This window comes from Rhodnius prolixus, unplaced genomic scaffold, assembly GCF_049639745.1.
Source record: "Rhodnius prolixus isolate KJV_2025 unplaced genomic scaffold, Rpr scaffold_1, whole genome shotgun sequence".
Classification (NCBI taxonomy): Eukaryota; Metazoa; Arthropoda; class Insecta; order Hemiptera; family Reduviidae; genus Rhodnius; species Rhodnius prolixus.
In genome coordinates this window covers 28,293,585-28,316,531 of record NW_027411581.1, presented here as the reverse complement: position 1 = coordinate 28,316,531, position 22,947 = coordinate 28,293,585, and the positions used below count along the sequence as shown (strand labels likewise).

The following is a 22,947-nucleotide window of genomic DNA, read 5'->3' as shown; positions in this document are numbered from 1 at the left end:
GTCTCCTTTTAGGCTTATACACTTCATCCAACGCTGCTCTAGTTTGTTGATCCCTTCCGAATAATAGGATTTGTCCAAGTCTAAAAAATAACCATTCGTTTCTGCAATCACCTCCTCGTTTGAATAAAATCTTTTTCCCGCCAGCTATTTCTTCATATTGGGGAACAAATAGTAGTCCGAGGGAGCCAAGTCTGGAGAATAGGGGGGGATGTGAAACGAGTTGGAACCCTATTTCCATTAATTTTGCGACCACAACTGCTGAGGTGTGAGCTGGTGCGTTGTCGTGATGGAAAAGCACTTTTTTGTGGGCCAATCGTGGGCGTTTTTCTTGCAGCTCGGTTTTCAAACGGTCCAATAACGATGAATAATATGCACCTGTAATAGTTTTACCCTTTTCCAGATAGTCGATGAGGATTATTCCTTGCGAATCCCAAAAGACAGTCGCCATAATCTTTCCGGCCGAAGGAACGGTATTCGCCTTTTTTGGCGCAGATTCCCCCTTGGTAACCCATTGTTTAGATTGTTCTTTGGTCTCAGGAGTGTAGTGATGTATCCATGTTTCATCCACAGTGACGAAACGACGCTTAAAGTCCTGCGGATTCTTCTGGAACAGCTGCAAACCGTCCTTGCAACACTTCACACGATTTCGTTTTTGGTCAAGCGTGAGCAATCGCGGCACCCATCTTGCGGATAGCTTTGTCATGTCCAAATGTTGATGCAAAATATTATGTACCCGTTCATTCGAGATGCCCACAGCACTAGCAATCTCACGCACCTTCACTCTTCTGTCATCCATCACCATATCATGGATTTTATCAATGATTTCTGGAGTAGTAACCTCAACAGGGCGTCCAGAACGTTCAGCGTCACTTGTGCCCATATGGCCTCTCCGAAAATTTTGAAACCACTTATAAACTGTTCTAATCGAAGTTGCAGAGTCGCCATAATGTTTATCAAGCTTCTCTTTAGTCTCCTGAGGCGTTTTGCCTTTCATAAAGTAGTGTTTAATCAACACACGAAATTCTTTTTCGTCCATTTTTTGAAAATCACTCGACTTCCTCGATTCAAACGAATGCCAAACACAAAGAAATAGACCGATCTGGCTGAAACTTGGTGTGTGTTCTTCCAAGAGATGCTACTAACTAAACATAACCTCGATACGCGCCAGTGGTGCTATCTCTCTGACTTTGCACGGACTTTTCAAACGACCCTCGTAGGTCACAAGACTTCTTTACTCCAGTAAGAAATCCAGTTACAAAAAGTAAATAAATAAACATACGAGTTCTTAGTTTATATTGTTCAATGTGTTTCAGATTGAAATGTATATAAAGGTTACAATAAAATCAACTGTTGGCAGTCTATTTTTAATTGTTCTTGGAGCCTTCCAAACTGAAATGATTGTTCGCTAAAGGCACCATTTTGCAGACAGATTTAGTTGGATTTGGGACAGGGTATGTGGGGAAAAAGAGATTATTTATAATGTAAGAAGGAGATAAAGGAAAGAATTTAAGAAAATAAGATAGGAGAGGAGCAAGATGAGAAAACCTTAGATCAAGATATGTAATGCTGATAGAGATATCCATTCTGATACTTTAAAGATAACCACTTTAAAACTCTGTTGTGGCGACTGAACGAAATATTAATTTTTTGATGTTTGTTGTTTTTGAGAAGCATACAAATTTGAAAAAAAAACACTCTTTCGTACTGCAAAACGGATATTTTCATAAAAACTGAAATCAGAAAATCTACATGACTCAAAGACTTTCTTCATTACAAAGAATAAAAGAATGTAAAAAATAAAAGTAATGTTACAAACTGAATCACTTAGAATGAAAGTAAAGGTATTCGTTATCTGGCGGCCTTATTTAATCCAACCGTACAAAATATAATGAAGTTAGGTAGATGATCTCTTTGGTTAGGATAATAAAATGGAAGACAACAGTATATATTCGTATATTTAATGGTTTGAGTTGTAAAGACTGAGGATGCTGTGTTGACTTGCGTTTCTATAGGAGACTACAACTCCCTACTTCTGTTATGCTAATCGTGTAGCATAACTGGGGAAATAGCTGTCTTAGAGATAATTTCATTTAGGCCCAAGGTGTCGTTACCGTATAGTCACGTTTTATATTCTCTCCAAGGAAATTCCTGGCGCCGATAAAACAAAAACGTGTTCTTTGAACCAAGAAGACAGAGATACCGATATAGATGTGCACGTGTATGTGTGGGTGGGAGGTTGTAGTATGTTCCTCTGCCAAGTCAAAATGCACACTGCGCCCCATGGACTCACTAATTGCTCTTACACAATTCGGTCGTGCTTATTTCTGGTATGAATATTTAGATTCTTTGTACGTGGTCTAAGATACTTAAGCCACCTCTACCACTTCTTAGAAGTTTTACTATTATTTTCTAGATAACTTCTTGAAAAACGTAAGCGATGAAACTTGCACTGAATAGTAATGCAAATACTAGTTACTGGTAACAACTTATGAAACTGATAAAAACAAATGACAAGATTTATGGTCAAAACTAAATGAACGAGGGACTAAATGAAAAGTTTAAAAACAAAAGGGTAGAAACCCTTTCTGTGACAAATATTAGTTTATTTTTTTAATAAACATACATATTTTTTCACATTTTGACTTGAACCCCAAAAAAATTATGTAAAAATCCAAAACTATTGAATTTTTGGGATAAAATAATCGCAAAAAAGTGAGAAGTCCATTTTGTGCAAAGGATGTTCGCTAAGTTACGATCAGGATACAGTGGCCAATCTAAACGAAGTACAAAGATTAAGTTTTCTAGCTAGTGTTCACAGATCATCTGCTGAAAACGTTCTTCTTCTTCTTCTGGACTCCTTATAAACCTGAACTTCCACCAAAATATTAATTTCGAAAATTTTACACAATCTAAGTAGGAATAAGCAAAGTAAAAAGTCCATCACAAGCAGAACCCATATCCGCAGCAAGTGCGGAATGGCGATTTCAGACTTACATGGCGGATCTGACGCAGTACTGGACACACAATACTCTGGCGCAAATTTGAACCGTATTTATTAGTCTAAAAGTTTCTCTAGGCACTATCAAATAAACACAGTATAACTTCACTAGGCTCTTTATGGGCTAAATTACCATTCATTGTCTGTTGAAGGGTTTTGTTAACAGTAATTTAACAAAACAAATATTCCATTCAGAGTTTTTTTTTGTGGAACATTTAGATCTGATAAATGCTTATCTGATTTTTATCAATATTACACAGTAATCGCTCAAAGAATTAAAATTAAAAATTAATTTATCTAATAACTTAAAATTTTAGAGTTTTAGACCCTAGACCTCTAGACCCTATGATGGTCTATTATTAAAAAACTGATTAGGATATCTTTCAAACAATCAGAAACATTTCATTACAAATAAATTCAACATTATTTGCTAATTAATGCAGTGATCATTTATCATAATTATTTAAACAAATTTATTCGCATCCTTACCAGATCAATAAACTCTAAAATTGAATCGGCATGAGTAAATATGTAGAACGGTATTTCTTTAAAATTAAGAAATACGAGGGAATCTATCTGTGGTAATAAATTTCAACTACCTAAAGTAACAAAAAGTATTTAAGATAGAACCATCGAATTTCTCAAGAATCCAATTCAAGATAAGACACAAGTCTTTGGAGCTAGACATTATTTCAAATAAGTTTGTACGTTCGTTTATTCTCTTTTCCTACTTAAAACTAAATCGGTTAATTTGTAATCTGTGATTTCAATTGAAGCACGAACTGATTTCACGACTTAAGTACCATAAATATAAAGATAGGAATGGTGGAAGGTTACAGAATTTAGATTGGCTTAGAAGTACTTCTGATAAATCAAATGAGAGGGGGATGATGCCTTGGCTGCTTGGAAATATCGAAAACTTAAAGGAATGAGTTGGAGAGAAGTTGAAATGGTTGATAAGGAACCCGGCGTTCAATTGTTTAGGGGAAACGAACCTAGCGAATTGAAAGGGTTATAAGAATGGCGGACGTTCAAGAAGAGGGTGTTAGTATGCACGGAAGAGTATGTCGAAAGACAGATATAAGGCAATGTCGTCTGGTGATAAGAGAATGCAGAGCTCTCTAGGGTGTGGTTCTAGCTGAAGCTGTTAGAGTACCTGACGGCAGCGCCCGCACACTCCAGCATATGTGATCCAGAACTCTCAGGTGGAAACGTAGAACTGAGGATATTCCCATACGTGCTATTTGTGCCGCTGCACTATTCCAAGATGTAATCCTTGAATAAATGAGTGAAAACTATTTTGCGCTAAATATAATCCCTGGCAAAATTAATGCAACACAATTATTCTGTTGATATGAACGCCTCAACCGTCAAAATGTACAAGAATTAATTATTGTAAATATTTTTGTCTTCTGACAGACATAACAACATACTTAGATCGTTAACACTGTTTCATTAAAAAGAAGTTGGAAAAAAATTATATCATTTAGTTTCTTCGTCTATTCTGCAGGTGTGTTACGACTGTAATTAGCTCTAACGAGTCAGTGGGATTTAATTAAATTGTCTACACTGTATCTTTGAAGGAAATCGGATTGCCTAACGTTTCAGGAGGCAGGTTCAATTACACTAAGAGGACAAGGTCGTCATACTTTATAGAACCCTCAGGCGAGCGATTTTCAAGATTAAAAGTTCCTCGAGCTAGGACTACGAGTATGACGGATCTACAACCTCAAACTTAGGCCGTACCAAACACATCTCGACCAGAACTGTAAGTAGACGTTTTGACAAAGCTGGATTACATTCATAAGGGACTTGGCAACAGGCACATTCATTCTCTCCAGAACTCATCGAGTGTCGTTGAGAGTGCATGACATAGTACAATTGGACCTCGCTATAGTGAAAAGATGTGCTGTACACAGTCGAAATCGTCTGCCGAGAAATATTTTGCTTTAACTTTTTAACGTGCAATATTCCAACAAGTCCTAATATAAGTTCCAATATTTGTATAAAATTATTGTAATTAAGGAAGTAAATTTTATTAACTAGAAAGACTTTCCAACTGCCCCAAGGGTTGATGAACCAAAAGTGAACAAAAAAAATTGTCCCAGTTTCTCAGAACCCAATTAAAATCATCCTCCTTAAGAAATGGTTTCCAACCAAAGTGGTTTGGTCTAAGTTCAACAGTAACTTTGGCTCTAGCACGAAATCTCCGTTCTATGAACATATCAAAAGCTTCTGGTAGACTTTGCCAGCTCGAAATTCTTGTGGCATTTCATATACAGTAATATTGTGTAGTTGTTAGAGCAGTGCCACACACTGAGGCTGTTCTTCAGAGGAAAGAACTCCTCTCAGAGTCCAGCTTGCAGATCTACGATGAATAAGATAAATGTAAAACAAACTCTGATATTGAGGCAACCCTTCCTGATCACGCCCAACATCCTATCTGCGCACCTGTCATAGACTTCCCGATCATTATTCATGATCAGCAGATGCGCTGCTAAGTGCATGAATTTCGAGGTCTAACTTTTTTCCTTCTATTGTAACCACTCTCATAACTCTGAGGATTCTATCTTCATTAACCTTCGTTTTTTTCCGTTCTGATCTCCATATTGACTTTTCTCAGCTTCGTTCTCAGAATAGTCAAATTATGGATGAGGTTCTGGTCATTATTATCCAGTACCATCACGTTGTCCGCAAATGCTAGAAGATAGTACTCAATATAGTTTCTGTTCCTGCAACTTCTATGAGAGCTGTGCAGTTGATGGTTGGTAACTCTAGTCTATTAGGATCACAAAGAGAAGCGTGATCAACCTACAACCCTGCCAAATACTGCCATTTGTCTAGAAGACTCCTGACAAATATTGCATGTTCCTTACGTTTCTATTCCTCCTAAATACATCTTCTAGTTTACCCTTTCGAATGCTTTCATCAGATCTACGAAACTTCCTTTTGCTTTTCCAGAACTTGCTCCGAAACGTGCCGCATAGTGAAAGTCAGATCCTCGGTTCTGCAATGCCACAATAACTGCACTAAAGTTAGAGATTGAGGTGGTAATTTTAATCTTCAGAGGAAGAACGAAGACAACCCATACATTCAAAGTTATATTTAATGATTTTAAAAGTTCCTTGAATGATTAAAATTGGTTTTACACATAAACAAATAAAAATATTTTAGAAATCCAGTTGTCCCGCCAGATGACGTGCAATTTTTAACATAATGAGTAAAAATTCAATTTAAAAAAACCATTCTATAAGGAACTAAATTTAATATAAAAAGAAAGCATAATAAAAAATAAAAATCTCAATGTTGGAGAAGCTTTGGTACAAAGAACAATATTAAATACAATGTTCACACAACTTAAATTAAGTAAGGCAGGTTCTTCGTGATCTAAATTACTGTTTAGATAAATGCGGATATTTGACGTCCATTTAAGTTATCCATAGTCTGGAATCTATAATTATAGATTATAATCAGATGTTCAAGGACGTGCTTTCCTTGAAAGAGTCCATCAGGTTCCATAACTATAAAGGTTTGTATGATTGTAGCAAACTCTTTTACAAGAGGAAGCTAATTTACAAACGTAAATCAAACTATGCTATTGTTAAACTTTAATCTCCTAAAACATCTGGACCATTTATTTTACTGTTATTTATTGTGTCATCGTTACTGATCAATTCGCATGCTCCTGTAGTTTGGCAGGTTTTTTTTAATTTTTGTAGCATATAAAATGAAGATGTTTTTCTCTACATTGTGGAAATGATAAAACCAAACTAATAATTTTTTACAAACATTTGTTGGACTTTTAAAAATAAAATAATAGTTTGAACAAACGCGCAAATTCTTTTCCACACATTCGGCAAGATGGTGAACATTCAAGAGAATAGGTTTACTGGTAACTCGAACATCCCGAGAGCAGAACTACATATTAAGTTATGTGTTGCCTATATTAAGGGAGTTTGGGTTCATCATTGCTGTAAACCATTACTTTTCTAGCCTAACTCAATATTAACACTAAGTTAACAATATTGACTGAATTTAAATTATTAAACTATGACAATAATTTCATTAAAAAGTTATATTATTAAGTCTCTTCTTTTAAGAATATTAAAAATAACGATATTTTGGTAAAGAATAAATAATATTTATTGAGGTAGATGGAATCAGATATTTCGATAATTTAGATTTGTTTTTTGAGCACAACAATCAGGGCACTATAATCAGTAGCGCCTTTTGGTGATACAATTTTCTTAGTCAGGTCAAGTACTTCTCTCATATAATCATCTTTTAAATGCTCTGGAATGTATGTAATCAATGGATCCACAGTCCGTAAACGATCAGCTGAAAACAGAAACGTTCCAAATAAAACACAAATACATAATATATAATAAAATGGCGCACTCAGGAGTAGTTTATGAGTTGACTACCCAAAAAAATAAAGAAAATAATAAAAATTTTCCTATAATATGCCAAAAAATGAAGGAAATAATAAAATTTATAGTATCGGAAAACTTTTATTCCCTTTATTTTTATCCTAGGGGATCGCTTGGTGCGTCAGTGGCTCTGTTCCAACACCTGATTTCTAAGAACCAAAATGTAATCCTTAGGCAAGAGCCACTTGACTCATGGCATGAACCACTAAAATCTCCTCAAAAACAAAGGAAAGTTTTTAAAGGGAGGTAGGAAAAATGGTACATCTAAATGCATGTGGGGTGCACGTGTTCGAATTAATTAATATAAGTGGTAATGAGCTCTGGTAGTACTGAGCTAAAGCTCAAAGCCCTTGACATCAGATGTGCTAAACCTAAACAGCTGTATGCCGCCCCTGCGAATTCTTTTAGACGCCTTTATCAGTATCCTGGACATAGAAGACCTATTCTGTTTCCGGTGCTGCAGAGGTAATCGACAAGTATGATCGATTAAGATTAAAGTGCAAAAAACAGTAAAATAAAACAGTAATTAGAACATTTTAATCTAAACTTTTCACGTAATGAGCACACAACACGTACATTTTTATCTTTCATTTTATCCGTCGCCTATTTATTGTATTCCTGACCGGTTTCGAACCTTCATCCACCATCAGGGATAGTTTGTTGGTCAGTTTGGTGAAGAGGTTTCAACTTCACTTACGTTTTTGACTCACACTACACTTGCTGACCAATAAATAAACTAATAATTACAACGAACATACTTGCTAAGATAGAGAAAATCAAAGATATTATTCAGTACTGCTGACCTAACCACATTTTCGACAAACATTTTTTTCTTTGGCCTCCAACTTTTCGTACTTTAAGTCATTTTTTTGTTAACCCAAGAGTGTGATTGACCCAAATTCACGCACTTGAACATCATTAGCTAAAACTACTTTTAGAGGTCACTTCGTCAAAAACATACATAACCGTTTTCCAAGATAATTTCTAATTTGCCATCAATTAAAAAAAATACTTGGTACAATATTGTTCATTATTTTTGGTGACTCGAGGCGAGTGCAAGTGCAAATTGCCGAGTGTGAGGAAAATACTTTACACTCGAGTTAAATATTATATTTTTTCTGCAACCATTAGATTTATTAACTAAAAAAAAAAAAACTAAACTGGAATCACTAGAATCCATTTTAAATTTCTATGAGGTAACACTATAACCTTTTTAACTGTTATAATTAAAAATATCTAATTATTTATTAAAGTATTATTTTTATTTCTATATTCCTTTCAATTTTTATTTTATTTTTTAATATTCGTTTTTTAATTATTTAGATAAAATAAATTTAAATAAGCTTATTAAAGTTTTACAGAAAATATTTAATAACAAAACTTCTTATATCAAGGAAGCACAATAAAGTTTTTCCACTCACTAGTGAGGAAAGTGACACTAATGGGAATTTTTCCCCACTAGTGAGGGAAGTTGGGCATTACACAGCTGATTTTAATTGAGTAATGAGAACATTCCTACATGGTTGCAGAAAAAGAATATTGCCAATTTCAGTCACAATCTTTTTTCATTTTTTACCAAGTCATCTTTAAAAGCTTTCCGTTGTTTTCTTACTAGTGAATTACGCTACACTACGTAATATGATGAAAATTAGCAATATAGTCTCTTCCTTTAAAATAAATATTTTTAATGACATTATAATTTTTATACGAGCGAATTACAAGTGTCACTTGTATTCTTGTTGAAATAAAATTAATTATACTTTAAAGTCCACAAATTAAGTGAAAAGCGGACATTAATTGTTCATTCTTCGCCTAAAAATTCGTAAAATACTAAAGTTATACGTACTCATTTCTTCATCTGTGTGTGTAGATGTTGTGAAGACGTTCTTCCTAACTTCTATGATACACTCTTTAATTATCAACCCAACACTTCTGACAGATTTACAGAATACTTCATCTGGAGCATTCATGTACACGTATTCGTTCATCGGTAGTAAAACAACGCCCTGCACATAAGCCAATCTACTTATGTTCTTATTTCTTTTAATTTAAAAAAAAAGTTTTAAATAATAACCATTCAGTTAGCTTTACATAAACTAAAGCTTCATTTTATATTTAAAAGGATAATTTTCTACGAAAGAGCTTAAGGATGAAATTTTGCAATTCAAAACTTTGTAAAGACTTAGAAAGTCTTACAGAGGTTAGGAGAAGCTCTTTTCGAATTAAGTTATTTTATGTGATTTCACTACTTTGTTAAAGTCATCAGAAGTTATATAGCCAAGCAGTTATCAGAATAATCATTATGCAACAATTCTAAATTATGAAGGGATAAGTAATGTCAGAGCCGCAACTTTTTCAACTAAAGCAAAGCAAACTTTAAGCCTGTGGTTTGTAACCTCCTTCCATACAAGATCTGTTTTTAATAAATGATGACAATAGTATTGTCTCCTTAACCAAAACTACAGTTTTGGTGATACAATTCTCTTAGTCTTGTCAAGTACTTCTCTCATATATTCATCTTTTAAATGCTCTGGTCTGGAATGTACTCCTATGTGATCAATGGATCTACTGTCACACGTGCACAAAAGGTACACAATTCATCAAATACCCAACATTTAATTTATATTTCAGCTAGTAATTTCAGCCATTTAGAAAGTTAGGAAAAATAGCTTACATGTTTTTACTCAACTTTTATAACAGTAATATCATTTAGGCAATCAAATTTAGGCATTAAACCTCGCCTACCCTTTACATTTGTCACACCACGCCCTCCGTAATGAAATTTAAGATTTGTATTTTTCATTTTTCACTTGCAATTACTTTTGAAGAACGAAAGTATTCGCTAAGTTTATTTAAATTAAGGATTTTTTGCTACAGAAGAATACGAAGTGCAAATTACACACAGTTAATAACAAATAAATAACTACTTGTAATAATCATTCATTTCTAAAATATAATTAAATGCAGCTCCTTTAATTGAGCAGTAAAGTACTTTAATTGTAAGTTAAATGGGTGCTAAACAAAATATTTTGTATATGAAAATAGCCAGCACCAGAGGCTGAGACTTCAAATAAATACAAAAAATCAAATCACTAACTTTAAAATACTTCTTCCATTTTTTTGATTTCGCGATGGTATCCCATACGAGATAGATTCCACTGTTTACAACTAACAGTAAAAATGCTTGCCCTCCAGGCTTTAAAAGTCTGTGTATACTTTTTGCTGCCGCCCTGAAAATTTCAAATTTATATAGAATATTTAAAAATAACCTCAAACGTATTTGTAAGCAATTTGAAGGATGAAACATTCTAACACCTCTAGTTACAAATTATTTTGATTAGAAATTATGGAGTAAAGTTAGAACGAAATTAGTGCAAACTGGTTTCAGATGGATAATTTCTTTCGTTCCTAACAGATAAACTGTTAATGAGATTATGTTCTTTTATTACGATATCAATCAATCAATTATGTTCTAATTAATCAATCAATTAGTTCATGTAAATTTATAACAAAGTAAAGTAAGAAATCTTTCAATTATTTTGAATTAGATATCACCTAGAATTAAAAACAAGACCATTTTACAGCATTTTGAATCATCCAACAAGAAATAAATAAAAGATTCGTCAACTGGCTTGCCTTTGAACTCCAATTCTCAGATTGTGTGACGAAGTTTGGTAAATTATACTTAGCAAAAAAATTTACTTATTTCAATTTAGTTGGAACATCTAGTCCCAATAATTTTATAGAATAATTGAACTTATTTCGTATACACTAAAACTTTTTTTTTAATTCTGTTTACTTTTTGTAATGCGTTAAAAATGCATAAGTCCAAAGAAGTTTTTAAAAAATAAAGTAAATTGCGTAAAATCTGTTTTGATACACAGAGGCTGTGACAAAGATAAATAAAAAATAAATAATAATTTAAACAAATTTATTGCCTTACCTTCGATCACTGACCCATTGAAGACAAAAGAATGAAAAGATCTTATCATACTGCTGAAGAGTTAGTGGAAGTGCGGTAATTTTGGATGGTTTAGATATATCTAAAGTATGAAAATGTACTCTCGGGTCCAATGGCCACTTCTTTCTAGCATACTGCACCATTTTCTCCGATATATCGACTCCAACCTTGTTACAGTTCCTATTTTATTAGTATGTCAAAGAAATTACTGTCTTAGAAAGGCTCTTGAGATGTTCAGTGTATGGATCTAGCAAATTAAGGGAACCATTCTCCATAAATTTTCTAGGAAGAGGGTGAAGTCGACAGTCAGAGATAACCACTTCCTAAAGCAGGGATGGCGAACATTTTTGAGACGTGGGTCAAATTTTGTTCATTTTTTTTTTTTTTTAGTACTAGCTCTTTGGTCACTATACATGGCTTCTATACAACCATCAAAAATCCTTCAAATTATCCAACATTTCAGGGAAATACCAGGAATCAGGAAGATGGCCCTACAGGACAATCACTTTCTGTCCGAACACCCCCTCATAATGCCTCAAGAAAGACGTTCGGTACTACTTCAGATGCTCCGTATTCGTCACCCTTTGCTCAGTGCCATCTATGCTACAGCATTAAATTTTTTTTGGATCAAGCTGAGCTAGTATTGCATGTGGGTTCGCTAAACTCATATTTTTCTATTTTACTACCTCACTAGGCGCCGTGTTTATAGTGTGAATATTAAGGGTGTCTTATGCCAAGTGACTGAAAAAATAGCTGTGATTTAGATTACTCAATTTGAGTGAGAGTTCGCATTGTTGTAAAGAAAACGCCGATGATGTAAGGAGGACTAGATAATTTAAGCCTTAAAGAGTGAACGTAACTTTCGGAGAATATAACTTCCTGATTAAACTTTGGATCGTTGAAATCTCTAGTTGCAATTTCATTTCTTTAAAATTTGCTAGTAGCTTTACGAATTATACATTTTCGAAGAGGTAATTCGAATTCCGGTATAATAAATGAGTTCAAGTAGTTACAGCAAATATAACTGAAAAGTACCAAAGATAAATTATTAAAAATGCTGCCAGTGTTTTTAATAAGCGATAGATAGTTTCCTATTTGTAACTTCTAGAAAACATAGGGTAAGGTGGTAAAATAGCATGATCTCACTTCCTTCAGAAACTTGTATGAACGGAAAGTCCTTCACAAGGAGATGTATTTTAACGTAATTACTAGTGTTGACAACGACTGCATCTTCCATTCAACGGATTTTTGCAGGGGCTGTAATAGCTCTGGCTTTCCGACTGTAGCAGAATATTTTGGGGGAGCGGAATGTCGTTAAAAACAATTTTCCGGAAGAAATCATTCCTTACGGTTATATATTAGAAAACCTATTTACAGGAGCGACCACCGTCTTACCAACAAAACAGATATTCGCCATTAAAACTCCCTGAAGCTGTGAGTGATAAGAAACATTGGTATTCATAAATTGAAGTCTGCTCCAAAACAATAAATAATATAAATGCTTCATTTTAAAATTTTATTGGTAGTTGAATCTTTACTCTAATTGCGCGCGCACCTAACGAAATTCTTGATTCAAGCCCCACATCGAGGATCCTTTTTGCTTTCTTTGTAAGCTAAGTATTCCCCTAACTTGAATTCAAGATTCCAAAGGAAACAGGTTTTCAAAGGACGAAAGAGTTGGTTTTACAATTTGGACTGCTTGAAGAGTTTGTTGTGGTCAACAATACTCTCAACACCATGAGTGCTGGACAATGAGCTTTTAGTCAAATTGCTCACTGAAAACGAATCAACTTTTCAATATTGTAGGATTTTTTCGAAAATGAATTTAGCGATTTTCATTTAACTTGGTATAATCACTTTCACTTAAAACATATCTTAGGGAAAAATTTATTTATGGGCTCAGGGAAATTCTAAATTTGTATGAAAATTTGGAAAAGTGCAACATCACCAATGTCTAAAGTTATTTGAGATTGTTTGGATAAGTAACAAATATGAAAGCCTATCAATTTTGTTTGGCACTTTTGGTAAACTTCCTTTTCAGTACATCATTTGAAAGCGACTAAACAATGTGTAAGAAATCTACTTTGCAGAAATTGTGACACTGCCACAGTGATAACTGAACATTACTTTGAGTAATTTAATTGCAATCGTACAACGATTTTCGCAGTAACAAGACTATTTATTTATTTTAAGTTGAAAATAATATTTCATACAAAATGTTCACCTGCATTTTATCAAATTAGTGGTTTACTTATCTTTGGGAAAATTTACTTTTAACTTTTACTGTATTGACTGACTGCTGGCAAATAAAACATAAACTAAACTTCTGTACAAAAAGATCAAAATATGTGTCATAAAAATAAAATAAAAAATGGAACTTAAATAATATTGACCTTGTATTTAATTATGACCAATAAAATTTGTTCTTGCCAAGGATGGAAGTTCTTAACGCTTATTACCAATGGCATTTTTATAATTTCAAGTCATAAATTAGCTGTGATAAAATAAATAATTTTTGTTTTTATTACAATTGTCGTAAATATTGTAATAATAAATAATGATCGAGTTATTTTCCTAATTTTAGATACTAGAGATGGAAATAGTTTGAGTGATTGTTAGTGTTCCCTCACTTAATTAACAAATATTAGTGAATTAATATTTCAAGACCTGGATGTAACTATAACCGGACTTAAGAGATAAATGTAAAGCTAATCTTAATTTGGAGGTAAGGTTGTGAGATTACTTGTTAAAATTAAAAATTACTTTTTATTTCAGAAAGAAGTTTTAGTTTTGTTGCCATTGATTCTCAAGATTTAACTTTTTATTAAAACTTAAGATTTACCTTTTTTTAAAAAATTAAGCTGCCCCAAAATCACATTTACAGAGTTAAAAAATAAATAAAGATACTGTAAAAGGTGTCTTAAAAAATTTGATCAATCGCTTTAAATCATGGAAGATTACAAATGCTTTGATATAGTGCAGGGATGGCGAACCTTTTTGAGACAAGGGTCAAATTTTGTTCATTTTTCTTTTTTTTTAGTACTAGCTCTTGGGTCACTAATGCCCATTTGCACAAAAGTTAAGTTTAAAAATTTTAAACTGAATATTTTCAAAACTAAACATCTTTAAAATTCAGTTCGCTTAAAGGATAAAACGGGACGAAACAAGTGCTATGGAAGTCTCTTTTTACAAACATAACTGAACAAAACCTTACAAAAGTGTGTTTTATCTGAAGAAAAATCTAAATATGGATATTTGCTTTGGGTTGACGATTATTTTAACAAACAAAATGTGAGTAAAATTATACATTTTATTTGATGTTTTGTAAACACTTTAGCTTTATTTCAAATACTACAAAAGCATTTATCGTCATTTGCGTTTTAGAACTGTAATGATCAAACTAAAGGTTATAGATAGCATTTAAACTGCTTTTGTGTCAATGCGTGATTAAAAAAAAATACAGATAGAATATAAATTATACACACAATTAGAAAATCTAAATCAACCCGCTTAAACAAACAAATGGTTGCCTAGCAATTGTGGGTCAGTAAAAAAGCTTGGGTCATAGGTTCGCCACCACTGATATGTATCTTGTGGCTTGTAAGTAAAGAATCTATAAGCGTAGATATCGAATCAATTACATGAGCATCTTGCAGAAGGCCTACACTTGTGGCAAAAATAGTTGACGTAGCAATTTGAGCGCCTAGAAATAAATGCTAAAAGTGTCTTCGATGGTTAATTAACAATCTCAAAGAGAAAAGATTGAAAAATTAATTTTCAAGGCGCTCCTGAGGCAGGCTCTGCTCTATTAAGATTCATTTTTTATTTTTAATTGTACCTGATTTGAAATGATTAATGTATATATGATTTACTAATTGCTTTTTTTATGGCTATAATTAAAAAATAAATCGAGAAAAAGGCTCACTAGGGCTTTAAATGTTGGACTTAAAAAAGGTTTGATGATATTATTGGTAACGTCGCCAGATCCACATCCTATATCTAATACGGTTTCGCCAAGTTTGTCCCATGTCAGATGATGTCCATATTTATGTAGCATTCTTTTTGCTTCGTTTTGATGATCAAGAGAATACTGTGAATATAGATCAGCATCTTCGTACATCTGTAGAAAAATCACGAATTAAATCAATCAAATTATTATTTAAATCAATCAATCTCTATTAATAAATTTGATAATTAATTATCATTAACTATAAAATATTAATTGAGGAATAAGTGTGTTGTTTTTATTCAGAAAAGGAAATAAGGGGGTTAAAAGCGCGCATTTTCTGAGTTGGATGTTGTCGTTGTTTATCGAATTCTTTTTTATTTAATCTAAAATTTTATTTTATTTATTTTAATTTTTTTTAATTTTAAAATTCGTGTGCACTATATTTTTGCTTGAAACTTCTTTCCGTGAAAATGCATTTTAGGAGGGTTAAAGAAGATTAAATGTAATGTATATGGGAATTAAATATTCGAGGTGTGGCTATTAAATAACGAGAATATTGCTATAAAACATTTTATTTTAAATTTATAAATATTTAGTTATTATCACCTTCAATATACACCCCTCCACTATCCCTACAACGCTCCATGCGAATTTACCATTGTTTGAAACAGTGCTGGAAGTCTTTATCTGTGAGCTCCTGCATGACGCATGCCGCTTTTTCTTTCACAGCTTCACAGCGGACTGAAATCGTGTTCCTTTTAATGCAGATTACGCGGGGGTCACCCGGGGCCAGGTCAAGCGAATAAGGCGGATGGCCTAAAACTGGGATGTTGTACTTGGCCAACAAACCTCTTGACAGACAATGCAGTGTGAGCCGGCGCGTTGTCTTGACGGAGAACCCATGACTTGTTCTTCCACAAATCGGGTCGTTTTTTTTCCTTACTCTTTCACGGAGTTGAGCAAGCACCTCACGGTAGTAATGTTGATTAATTATAATCGATCTTTTCATCCGTTTTGGACGTGGAAGGCCGCCCCCGGGTGGTCATCATCTCCGACGTCTTCTCGGCCATCTTGGAAACGCTTGAACCACTCAAAAACTTGCGCACATGATAAACATTCATCGCCATAAACTTCTTTTAATAAAAGATCTCTTTAACAAAAACTTTCAGTTTAAAATGTTAAGTATAAGGGTTGATTAAACGCCAAAAGGTACACAAATCAGCAGGTAACCAACATTTCATTAATATTTCATTGATATCATTAACCTAATTTTACTGTATTAACTTTTCATTAATATTTTTTAGAATTTATTACGTGTCCCAGACCCTTATGCTGGCCATTTTATTCATAATAATTTTTGTGCTGCGAGAAGGCTCGCTTCATCTAATTTAGATTGATTTTAAAAGGACGTATCTATCTATTAATGCACAGGTTTTTTAATGAAACGCAATTTAAAAAAAAATTATTAAATTAAATTAAATTATTAAAATACTTTTTAAAAAATGCATTCACCGAAATTATTACATCAGTATGAACCTAAAAATCATTGATTTAAGTTCATCCTTTGATTAAATTAGTTGGATACAATTTGCCAAGTACACTTCTTTAAAAATAACAGATAATTAATACTTAACATGGTTTATTAATATTAAATATTATTATAGTTATCTTTAATTACACTTTTAATTTGTTTACTTATATTTGTATATATATTATACTTATATTATAGATATAGATTTAAATATTGATATACTAGGGGCGGGCGTTGGTCTTGTAGTCAAGAGCGTGACAATGTAAGTGGTAGAACCCCAGTAAGACTACTTTTTATTTGTCAGAAAAAATTGTTTTTAGTAAATTATGAGCTTTCGCCCCTGTCCACGTCACCTAATTGGTAGATGGACGTTAAATACCGCCTGAAAAAATAGGCGATTACATTACTTTTCTTATTATACAGTATATACTAACTAAATAAATACAACGTAATTAAGGATATTTTTAAATTAATTTATCCCTAGATGGATTACTCTGAAGGTTATATACATATATGTAAAACAAAATAAAGATATTTATATTTTTCAGATGGCAATTATTATTTAAATAAATAAATAAATAAAAATTATTATTAAAGTGCTTTACTAATTATTTGATAACAAAACGTCTTTGATAAGTACTCAATTAAAGACTACATTCAATTAAAGTTTGCAAATGAATTATAATTACAAGTATTGTTTATTTGTTATTAACTGCATAATTTGTGCTCATATATTCTGCAGTAAGACTAATTCAAGATTCAATTTATTTTAAATCCGTGATTCAGATTTCAGCAGCAATAGACCAACTCCTACTTTCCCTTTTCCATTTGAATGTGAGAGTGTGATGATTATTCAGAATAAAGCGCCTAAAAAGAAAAATCGCAATAATAATTTAGATTACAGTTAAAGTAAAGTGCCTTTTTATAACTAATGATGATATTACTCACCTTTTATTATTATATCAAAAAAATTATTATGAATAAAATGGCCAGCATAAGGGTCTGGGACACGTAATAAATTCTAAAAAATATTAATGAAAAGTTAATACAGTAAAATTAGGTTAATGATATCAATGAAATATTAATGAAATGTTGGTTACCTGCTGATTTGTGTACCTTTTGGCGTTTAATCAACCCTTATACTTAACATTTTAAACTGAAAGTTTTTGTTAAAGAGATTTTTGTACCTTTTGGATAGATTTATTTATAGTTTTATAGAGGGTTGCAAACAATACCATATTTACACAGCATAAACATTTATGAATATATCCTCCCTCTCCTGGCTCTGCGTATAGTTAGCCTTTACATCCTGAAACATAAGTAACTCCGACGGACCCCTCATCCTTTCTCACCTGGGCTTGGGACCGGCTTGGCGGACTTAGTCCGTCAGTTAGTTTAGTCTCACATTTAAAATAAAAGTACAAAAATATGTAAATAAATAATAATATAATTATTTTTAAACAAATCTTTCACAGTGTGGACAATTTTTTTTATTTAATATAATAAATTGTTTCTTTTGAATTAGTTGTGCAAATCTTACAACTGCATCAAACATAAAATTAAATTCAGTTCATAAATAAAAGTTTCCTTCATAATTTAGAAGAAACAACGATCGTAATATTTAAAAAGTTACAAGAAGTTGAGTGCAATTCAATTCCATTATGTAATTAAATTAACTGCTTATAGGGCTGGAACTGTGAAAGGTTCATTTAAAGATAAGTAAAACATCAAAACCATATAATTAAGAATATTGAATTATTAAGTGATGACCTTTTGGCCATTCGGTATAAGAAAACTAATTCAAATGATATATACAAACTTAAAACATGCAATTAAATAAAATACAGAAATTAACTTATAAATATCGTACGATAAGACATAGAATTTGTTTTATTCGCAAATATAAATGTAAATTACAATTGAATAAATTGCGTCATCTTTTTTTTATATTATTATTGTTTGAAATATATTTGGCCTGATTAAATACAATAAATTACAAAATGGGAAATGACATCGAAAATGAAGCAATAATTTCTTTCAAGGCGAGTGATTGACTTGAGACATGGAACCTAAGGTATAGAATCGTACCATCAACTATTCAAGTTATTAAATAAAAACTAAAAACAAAAAATGAACACAGTTATTAGATCTTAAGTGAAATAGTATAAAAACTTAGGTGGGCATAATAAATTTGTTGTCACTTACTATTGTGATAGTATGTGAGGACCAAACAGAGGTATTCATTGCGAAAAACATATTCTATGTAAACAATTTTTTTACTTCAAAAAACAGAAACATGCACAAATAAATTAATAATATCAAATAGAATATTTTCAGTCAGTCCAAATGTCATCTGCTGGCTCTCCAACGGCTAAAATTCGATATAAAAATATTTTAAGTTTTACTAAAAATATAGATTTTTTTTTAAGCACGTTACGTTATTGATTTTAAAAATAAAATATACGCGTCTTTTAAACCCGGATCAAATTTAAAATTATAATTAATAAAGTCGTCATTTAACAAATTCCACGAATTATTTGGACTTTTTACCGCGCAAACGTAGTGGCCAGAATTAAGGTCCGAACCGTAATGGTAAATCACGGACGAAAGTGTGAAATTAAAACCGTCAATATTAATTTTATTTTCATCGAAAGAGTGGATTTCATTTAAAACACGATTTCCTTGATAACGCTTTAGTATAACTATTAGATAATCCGATACCGAGTATAATTTACTACGAATATAAATTTTATTTTCTCCGCATTCTGAACAAGTTATATCCGATAATTTATAGTCGAATAACGAGTGAAAGGTAACCGGCTCGTTATTTTGGAGAACCCCGAATTCTAAAAAGTACATTAACTCAAGATTAATGGGAACGTCATCCCAATAACTATTGCAATTGAAACACTTTCGAACGAATTTTACTGTACAATCAAATAACCTGCAAGGAATGTTATTTTCTGTTTTTAAAGCGGATATTAGAAATATTAGAAATTCTTGCGCGTCTTGTTGAACATTCGCGTTAAAATTTACGTCACTACCGTGAGCAATTAATTCGCGGAGTCTTTTGGTATTAGGTTTTTTGGCACCTCGAGTTATTCCGGATGTTAAAATATTAAATAATTCGAAAGTTACACTCACTTTTTGGTAGTTATCGCGAGTTTTTGGATCCGGAAAAGTTATGTTTATATTATTGACGAGGTTATTCGTTAGGTTAAATTTAACGGTATGTATATTAATCAAACACTGTGCAACGACATTCGCGTAACATGAAACGCCGTCAGAATTCGGTAAGCCAAATATTTCCGTTTTAGAAAAAAGTTCGCGATTAACATTTGATTGGAGAAGGGATTCTTCTTTTGTTAAATTGATGGTGGGGGAAACGCAAATATTATTATTCGCTGTTTGCAAACATGGTGATCGGATCATTTTATTTAAACGACGGTATTCACTTATCGCGTCCATATCTACTTTTATTTTTGCCGAATCGAAATCAATTAAATACAAACCGTTTAAATTAGTGACCCGCGAGAGAGCTACATAGTGCATGCCCGGTGCAAACACTTCTTTTCCTAAACTTGTGAATAAACAATCCAAGGTTAAGCCTTGAGATTTGTGGATGGTTACCGCGTACGAAAGAGTCACCGGAAATTGTTTCCTATGCACGTAAATATTTTTTAACAACAGAAATCGCGCTTTTACCCTTTCTAAAGAAAAGGGTTTGTTATTCACGATAATGATTAAAGAATCTACGACGTTTCCTTTATAAACAAACCGTTCCACTACACCAATTGTTCCGTTTACAATTCCGTTAGCAATATCGATATTTCGTTTAATCATTATTTTCGCGCCAACAAATAAATTTATTGTTTTAGATAAATTAGCAGTGCGGGAGACGTCTTCCGAAATTTTATTAATTAAAAAGTTCAAATCTTTTATTTTTTTATTCGTGAGTTTAAAATTATAATCAATTTCATCGATACTATCTATTGTGACTATTTCTTTCGCGAATTTATCTGAATAAATTTTATTAAAAGTTGTGCACTGAGCTTTAGTCGCGAAGAGACATAACGGATTTCTACCGCAATCGAGTAATACTTTATAATTTTCAATTACATTATTTAAATCATTATTAGGCAAAACACGTGAGTTTAATAGTGCGATGTCTTCTGCGCAGACATTACCCGACCGAATATTGAGCAAAGTGTTTATAAAACCGCTTTTATCATTTTTCTGTCTTACGTTAATTTTTAATTCGTCGTATTCGAACATCGACCAAAGATCAGCAGAACCGATAGACCCGAGTTTGGATTTGCATTCGATGCGAGTTAACTTTTTAAAAACTTGATTACCTTTAACGGGCTGCAATTGTAACAAATCACCGAAAAGTAAAATATTAAAATTACCGAAAGGTTCATTATTTTTAGCAATTTCCGTCAACCGAAGATGAATATAAGCGAAAACGAGACTCGAAACTAAACTAATTTCATCTATTACCAATAATTTCATATCTTTAAGTACGTGTCTAATCGCCCGACAACTTTCAACGTTTAATTTATTATATTCGGCGGTTTGTTGGTGCTCAACCGGGAGCGATAAAAGCCGGTAAATGGTGACGCCATTAACATTATATGCAGCCAGGCCGGTCGGAGCCGTTATAGCCACTGAAACAGTGTCTTTCTTGGGCGGAAATGTATTGTTAATCCAAACTTTTAACGCTTTTAAGAGATACGATTTACCCGTACCGCCTACACCAGAGACGAATAATTTTATTTGACTATTGCATTTATTATTACTTTGGTCGATAAGAGTTTTAGTTATTTTATTAAAAATCCGGCTTTGATCTTCGTTTAAATTAAATTTACTATCGCGATCGTCAATACTAGTATACATCGCCGCGCAAACTTCCAACATCGCCACGTCTGCATCCTGCACTTCTCGGATAATATTATCCTCTTCTAAATTAATGAAATTCTCTTCTTTGAATTCCGCAATTTTACTCTGAAGTTCTTTGATTCCTTCTTCAATCATAATTAATTTATCATGATAAGTCATGGCCTGTTTTAATTCCGCGGAATAATGGTCAAACGCTTCTTGGTACGTCCGAAAACCTTTTAAAATATCCGATTCATTACGCCACGGTTTAAAAAGAAGTAAAAGGGAGTGATAATACTTATTGCGGTCTTGTTCTGTATTTAACGTTTTGTAAATGGGGTGTTGAATCACGTAAGGTTTGCCGCGCTTTCTTAAAATAACATTATTTTTTAATTTTATTCGGTTTTCGGCTTCTAATTGATCGCGGGAAAGATCGTGATAACGACAGAAATCGTACAAGTTTAAAGTTTCTAGATTGTCGGGTCGATTCGGATAATAGTCGTTCAGCCATGACTTCAAATATATATCCGTGGAATTAGCCGGCATATTTTTTAGTTCATTATAAGGTTTTAGACATAGTTTTCTATTTTCGCGAAACGTGGTGCTGATATATCGCATATCTTCCGATTTACCGTACAAATGATGCCCGAGTAACCGGTCTATTGTTTCGTATAACCCGATCTGCCGATGCGTTAATTTTTTTAATCCTAAACTCCACAACGCTTTTTTATTCGATTCTTTACATATATCAGCCCATAGATCTTCTAATTCCGTTTTTTCATTTTTAGAAATGTAACTGGTTACGTAAATAACTAATCTCAAATCTCCGTCTTTAACAAATTGCACGTCAACGTTAAACCCGCCGGAAGCTAATAGAAGGACAGGGTTGTAGTCGTTAATGCGAACCTCACTTCTCTGTCTGGGCAAGTCATAAACACGTTTCGGACCGAAACCTTTAACTCTAGACGCGATTGTAGAAATAATGTCATTAATTATCAATTCGTCAGTAACTTTACGCGGAAATCCAAACCGACATTTAGTATACATTTTTTGTTTTACGCGATATTTTCGTTGGCAATACGAGTTACACTTATGCATTTGATATTTCCGGACAAACGAGTGCAAGACAGGTGACTCTAAAGGATCCGGTAACCGAGCACAAATATAAGTGTTAATAAAATCGGCAACCTTTCTAAAGCA

The 22,947-nt window shown here is 32.8% G+C and overlaps 1 protein-coding gene and 1 long non-coding RNA gene across 3 annotated transcripts in view; both read right to left on the bottom strand.

The window, feature by feature from the left end:
* Window positions 1-6,086: 6,086 nt before the first annotated feature.
* The window catches only part of LOC141458296 (juvenile hormone acid O-methyltransferase-like), a 34,690-nt gene continuing 17,829 nt past the window's right edge, over window positions 6,087-22,947 (bottom strand). For both annotated transcript variants that reach the window (XM_074136072.1, XM_074136079.1), the window contains exons 2-6: window positions 15,315-15,509; window positions 11,372-11,556; window positions 10,526-10,658; window positions 9,275-9,434; window positions 6,087-7,336 (exon numbers count right to left, since the gene is read on the bottom strand). In XM_074136072.1, the coding sequence (XP_073992173.1) occupies window positions 7,176-7,336; window positions 9,275-9,434; window positions 10,526-10,658; window positions 11,372-11,556; window positions 15,315-15,509 (834 nt within the window). In that variant the 3' untranslated portion in view covers window positions 6,087-7,175. The remainder of the gene's footprint in view (window positions 7,337-9,274; window positions 9,435-10,525; window positions 10,659-11,371; window positions 11,557-15,314; window positions 15,510-22,947) is intronic.
* On the bottom strand, window positions 17,621-18,235 carry LOC141458307 (uncharacterized). The gene is made up of 2 exons (XR_012460883.1): window positions 17,818-18,235; window positions 17,621-17,736 (listed from the first exon to the last, which is right to left on the bottom strand). It is a non-coding gene; the product is annotated as an uncharacterized lncRNA (long non-coding RNA).